The sequence below is a fragment of the Macrobrachium rosenbergii genome, chromosome 37 (assembly GCF_040412425.1).
Source record: "Macrobrachium rosenbergii isolate ZJJX-2024 chromosome 37, ASM4041242v1, whole genome shotgun sequence".
NCBI lineage: Eukaryota > Metazoa > Arthropoda > Malacostraca > Decapoda > Palaemonidae > Macrobrachium > Macrobrachium rosenbergii.
The window spans coordinates 12,197,698-12,203,697 of NC_089777.1; the positions used below are offsets into that span (position 1 = coordinate 12,197,698).

Below are 6,000 nucleotides of genomic sequence, written 5' to 3' on the forward strand. Positions count from 1 at the left end.
TGTAATTTAAAGTAACTAACTTTCCTAATGGCTGGATTGTGCAGAAACTGTTTTATTGTTTTCATTTATTGGCACAGTATTGCATGGAAGCATCCTTAAGAAGTTACAGATCTTTCAGGCTTCATCCATGTTGTTTGCTAATAGTAATAATAATAATAATAATAATAATAATAATAATAATAATAATAATAAGGCAGCATTTCCATACAAGGCACATTCTTGTGAAGGCTAGGTATTTTTGTCGGAATTGAGGTTTGAGATAAGTGATAAATTTGCAAATTTCATTTGCTCTACCAACACAGTTACAAGATTCAGGGAATTAAAAAATTATGTTTATCCTTATTGTAAGACCAATGTCCTTGTGTTTTAAGATTTCAGTGAATGAAGAGAAATGAGTTTACCTATATTGCAAGACCTATGTCCATATGATTTTGAGTTCAGTGAAATAAAATGTGTAAGTTTATCAAATTTTACAATGTTAAAGGTTAAGTGAATTAAAAGATTTGCATTTAATCGAATTTCAGTTGCTGTATGCAAGTAGTTAAAACGATGGAATGTTAAAAGATATAAATGTATCCGTATTTCTACTGCTATATTCACATGTTTAAAGATTCAGTGACCGAAGCACTCTAATCCATCCGATAGATTCTCATAAGCATTTGGAAGTAAAGATTCTCATTGTTGATAAAATGAGGTAAGATGTAGATCAAAGAGATAGACGAAGCAAGAAAAGTCAAGATGTGCACACAAGATTGAAAAGAAATCAGGAGTGACGTTGGAAGCCGAGGTTGGAAAATGTAAAGTGATAGTTGAACCAAGTCTCCGCTGTGGAAGTGAAGTGTGAATATCGAATGCAAAGAGAGAAGGAAAATGGAAACTGTAGAGATTAATTGTTCCTGTAGTGTTTGTTGTATAAGAACTGAAACCTGTAGGGGTTGCCATCAGTGCTCCCTGTAGGCATTACTTAAGGGTCTTTGAGCTTCCTTCACTAGGCAACCTCTTTCACTTTTACTGTTCATAGTTTTTGACTGGTACTAAGTGCAAAGGTTTTCTTCCTGTTACACCTTTCAGACCCTCTTACTGTCAATGTCAATTTCCCTTTCAGTGCTGAATGGCTTCATAGGTCCCAGCACTTGGCTTTTTGCCAGAGTTTTATATTCTGTTCTATTCTGTAAGAACTGGAAATGTAAAAAATGCGGAGATACGTAGAAGGAATGGTAAAGAGAATGATTGAAGGTGAAGGGATGGATCCGAGTATTTAGGTGATGTGGAAAGAATGGGATGATACAACTGAAAAGTGGTCAGAAGGAGCAGAGGAAGACTAAGAAAGGGATGGATAGAGCATGAAAGAGGTATTGGGGGAGGGGAGGGGGAAAGCAACCTCTTTCCTTGAGGAAAATGGAGGTTTACTGGGCAGGTGTTCCAGTATGTTGCTGGTGAGCCTTTGACTTTATATGGGGTAATGTGTTTGATTTTAGAATTACTGTGTATATTCAGTCATAGTGTGATTCTTATAAGGTGAACTAGGACTCGCTAGGCAAAATTTTTCAGCAGATAGTTCGTTTACAGCTGTTTTTCAAACCTATTACTGATATGTGAGGCAACCGGCCGAGTTGGTATGCAAGCACGTAAGTTCAGCGTTAGAAAATGGAGATTATGTCTAATTGTGCCCAAAAGTTAGGTCTGGTTGATTATTAACTTAGCGAGAACGATATCGCCCAGACGTGGCTTTTGTGTGTTTGCCTTAGAAACCGGCAGTTAAGGTATCCAGATTGTGGATGTTCTTGTGAATTTTTATCCAAGACACTGAATTTATGGGAAGGACATAAAATTTATGTCACTTTGATATTCTATTTTATTGTGTTCTGATTTGAGTTTAAGCATTTTAGATTATTGTGTACACTTGTGTATTTTGGGAGATGATTTTGTTTGATTTTCAACAGATGTCTGTGGGGTTGCTGTGGTGATAGAGAAAGGACACTGCAATCTTTGCAGTTTAGTGGTTATTTCACTGTGGTTGACTTTAAGACTGGGATGATAATGTCTAAGATGGAGAGTTTTGAGTGGTCTTTTTAGCCAGAGGATTAAAGAATTAGACTATTTTTGACTTGATAATTCATTTATTAATCTTTTCTTTGTTAATTCATTACTTGTTGGGTTTGTTTGATAATAAATCTATTTATGTAGGAAAGATTGGCTTAGAGTATCCATTTTGAGGATGGTGGGAGAGAGAGAGAGAATCTGTGGGTTGAGTCCAGAGAGAGAGAGAGAGAGAGAGAGAGAGAGAGAGAGAGAGAGAGAGAGAGAGAGAGAGAGGGGAGAGAAAGAGTTCCAGTTTACCCTGTTTCTGAGTTGTCAAACACGCATAGCATTTTCGAAAGGAATGTTTAGGTGATATTTGTAGGAATTTGAAATACTGTGGAAGTTTTCTGCGCAGGGAATTGATCCACGATTCAGAGATTTCAAGTGTAAATGTGGCAGTGATGAGTAACATTTCAAAAGAATCACCTCAACATGACCTATAACTGGGGATGTTCTCCATACCCGGGATCCTGGAATGTCACACCGATACTTAAGACAAAATCCGGGTGTGGAGTATCACAAAAAAAAAAAAAAAAAAAACCTACACATGAACTGTGATAGCTTTATCTACGGGACTGAATATCTGGTCACTTTATAGGAATAAATGTGTACAAGCAACAGCCTCTCATTTAAAGCGCTTACTGGTGAAGGGTCTAATGATGGCCAGGTACTGCGGCAGGCGCTGAGGTTTGAGAGTGACGATGAGGAAGGGTTCTGAAGCATACATCCTGGTGAAGTCGACGACGGCGTTCCTCTTGAACGAAGGGAAGACGCACGTCCCAAAATCGGCCTCCTCTTGGATCAGGGCTTTGATGAGGCCTGTCCACGTACCGTTGTCAAGGAGTTGACCCCACTGGTCGTCCGTGGGCACGAATGCCCTGAACCTTATTTGGGAAAAGAAATTTGTAGTTTGAGTTTTGTCTCATGAGAGAAGTTCGTTGAGCATAGCAACGTCTTGCGAGAGACACAGCACCAACAAACAATACAGTTGTTAGGCAAGAGTGCTCAGAGGGGTCGAGGTGTGTAGTGGAAGATGACCTGTCCTGAGTGTGGGCTGAACGTCAAGACAAGTACAATAAAAGCCATTATTAAAAATATGATGATCTTGAAATAAAGTTTAATGTTTTAATATTCACAGTAACATTTAGAATTTACTTTTTTTAAAGTCCTGTTGAGTTTTCATGATTTGCACGGCATCCTTTCTCAGACTATAGGATTCTGAATGAAGTGGATATTTGGTGCGCCTTCTACCCTGTGACCTGACTCCACGTCTTCCATTCTTGAAGAGGGTTAAGTCTTATATTTGTCTCTTTGGGCCTTTGTTTTCGTGTCTTCTGTTCTGGTTTAGACGAGAGCATCGACTGCCGTCAATTTAATCTTTGCGTTGGAAAAATTGCGCTGGAATTCCGACTTATTTAAATTAGCATTGTTTCGATTCATGCTCAGAAACTCCTCAAACCTCGTGTATCATTTTTATTGGTATGGAAAGTGCAGAGGTCCACATCAGTCCTCATATCCCCTCCAACGCCTTACTACACTCCGCAAAAGACCCATGCTGTCACAAAATTGACAGAATCTGAAACGACCAACCTTTTTGGATAAGGATGGTCTTTTTTTTTAGTGTTCTCAGTTATTTTATTGCTTTCTCTTTCGAATCCCCAAATGGAAAAGAGTCTTTCATTTTCATCATTATCGTTTATCTACTTTTGCCTTACTAAAATTGCGAAGGGGAAAGCAGTATCTGTTATCATTATTCACTTGTTTCACTCAAGTTGAAGGACATTTTTTTCTTAATTTCGATTTCCTCATTCACTGGAACTGTAGTTTATTATTTTTTTTTTTTTTGAAATTGCGATTTATTCAACAGTACTGGTTGTTTTTAGTCTCCTTTAGAATAAAACTTACTTTTGAAAATTGGTTTCACAATAAATGTGCTCTTAATGCGGAAATAGATTTTTTAACAGGACTTGAATTGTTTCAATAATTTTATTCTTTGTGAAATACATTTTATTATTCATATTGAAATTATATTTTTTGCTCACTGAAATTTGTTTTAGCTTATTATTTTTATTGAAATTATATTATTTAATCTTACTGAAATTGCAGATTGTGAAATATATCTTAGTTTTTGTCCCTTATTTCACTCACTGGAGAAAGTAGACTTAAAAGTAATCCCTCATTTATCCAGACGCCATTATCCGACAAAGTAATCCCTCATTTATCTAGACACCATTATCTGGCATAACCGGACCAAGGCCCCAAAGATCTATGATATATATAAATTTTTAAAAATTTGGAAAAACTGCCTTCTGACGGTTGGCAATGTTGCACTTCATCACAAAAATTATGGTAACACTGCTTACACTCAGAACTGAGTTGTTTTTGAAAAGTCTTGAGAAGCTTAAGGTATAAGGGGTGTTATTTGGGAGAGGAGGGCCAGTCTGGAGAGAAGGAGAGAGATAACTAAGGAATGTTTACATCAGAGCCAGTATAATTGTGAAATATATTTTTACGGTATTTTCAGATTTTTATTTTTCAAACCAAAACATAAATGCTGTCGTGTGCATAGGGTATGTAGATTTGCACACACACACACACACACATTCATTTGATGGGGTATTTGAACTTGCTACAGTCTGTTTGGTTTTGTCTTGCCTACATGTGAAATTCGCATTTTAATTATGTTTAAAGTGATTACTGTAGAGATGAAATATCAAGTGATAAAATATTCTCTTGTGTATTGTTATGATGTGTGATAGTCATACTTAGGGTCAGCTAACTTGTAATGAAATACTGTACAGTAAATCAAGAAAAAAAAATGGCAACACATACCCATGTGTGCATGCTCTCATTTGATGATGTCAAGAACTTCCTGGAGTTTGTTTAGTTTTCTGGTGTTATGCTTATGGTACAGTAATTCATATTTCATTAAAGGATTTGTACAGTAATGAGATATGGTAGAGAGAGAGAGAGAGAGAGAGAGAGAGAACAACAATTGAGGTACATATGCATGTACTCATTAATTCCAATAACTTTTTTGTAATGTTCTAAAAATTAATTTGCTTTGAACAGTCATCATTGAGAAATGCCATGTGTACTGAAGATGTAAATACAGGGTGCTGTAATGTATTGCACAAACACTACTGTATATTACAAACCAAACAAATTTAATTTTTTTAGATTTATTTTCAAACAAGGTTACCAAACTTATGGCTTATGTAGCAATTCATAACCATCCCTAATAATTAACAGCCACTTACCAAAGAACTGACATAAACAACATCTAGTATGACATAAACAATGAATCTGGAAACAGCTGTTTTGCGATTTTGAGGGATTTTACTTGAACATAAAATATGTTAGTTTACCTTTGTATATGCATTTTACATTTATGTACAATAATGAAAATAATAATCCTATTACTACCTTCGTAACTTTTAGTAACAAAAAGTTATTCTTCTAATGCTTTTGCTAGTAGGCTTAATCAGCTGATTCTGAGAAAGTAAGCATTACAAATAGTGGGACGATTAGATTTTTTATACATATTACGTTGATATATCAAGAAAAAAATACAGTATGAGTGGATTCTGTTAGTAAAATAAGTTTCATTACCATTACCTATTATCTTAAATACAGCTGTAATAGCCTATATGACTTATGCAAATGGATACTGTGAGTGTAAAACCTAGGCTAGCCTGGGTCAGTAGTTCTTACACATTTTGTATTTTGTGTATGACAATACGATGTGGTAACAACTGATAAGAAAGTTGCTGTACAAAAATATATTAATGCTCATGAAACCATTGTAGGCTGTGGGTGAACACAGGTAGGCTACCTGCATACTGAACTGTCATTTATGAGAGAGAGGAAAATAAGAGGTTGCATTTTTTCCAGTGTATACTTATGCAGTACATTTTG

The 6,000-nt window shown here is 35.9% G+C and overlaps 1 protein-coding gene across 2 annotated transcripts in view; it reads right to left on the bottom strand.

Annotated features, from left to right (window-relative positions):
- Positions 1-6,000, bottom strand: part of LOC136825310 (glutamate receptor ionotropic, delta-1-like) — a 30,995-nt gene that overhangs the window by 22,684 nt on the left and 2,311 nt on the right. For both annotated transcript variants that reach the window (XM_067081449.1, XM_067081450.1), the window contains one exon: positions 2,725-2,966. In XM_067081449.1, coding sequence (XP_066937550.1) covers positions 2,725-2,966 — 242 coding nt within the window. The remainder of the gene's footprint in view (positions 1-2,724; positions 2,967-6,000) is intronic.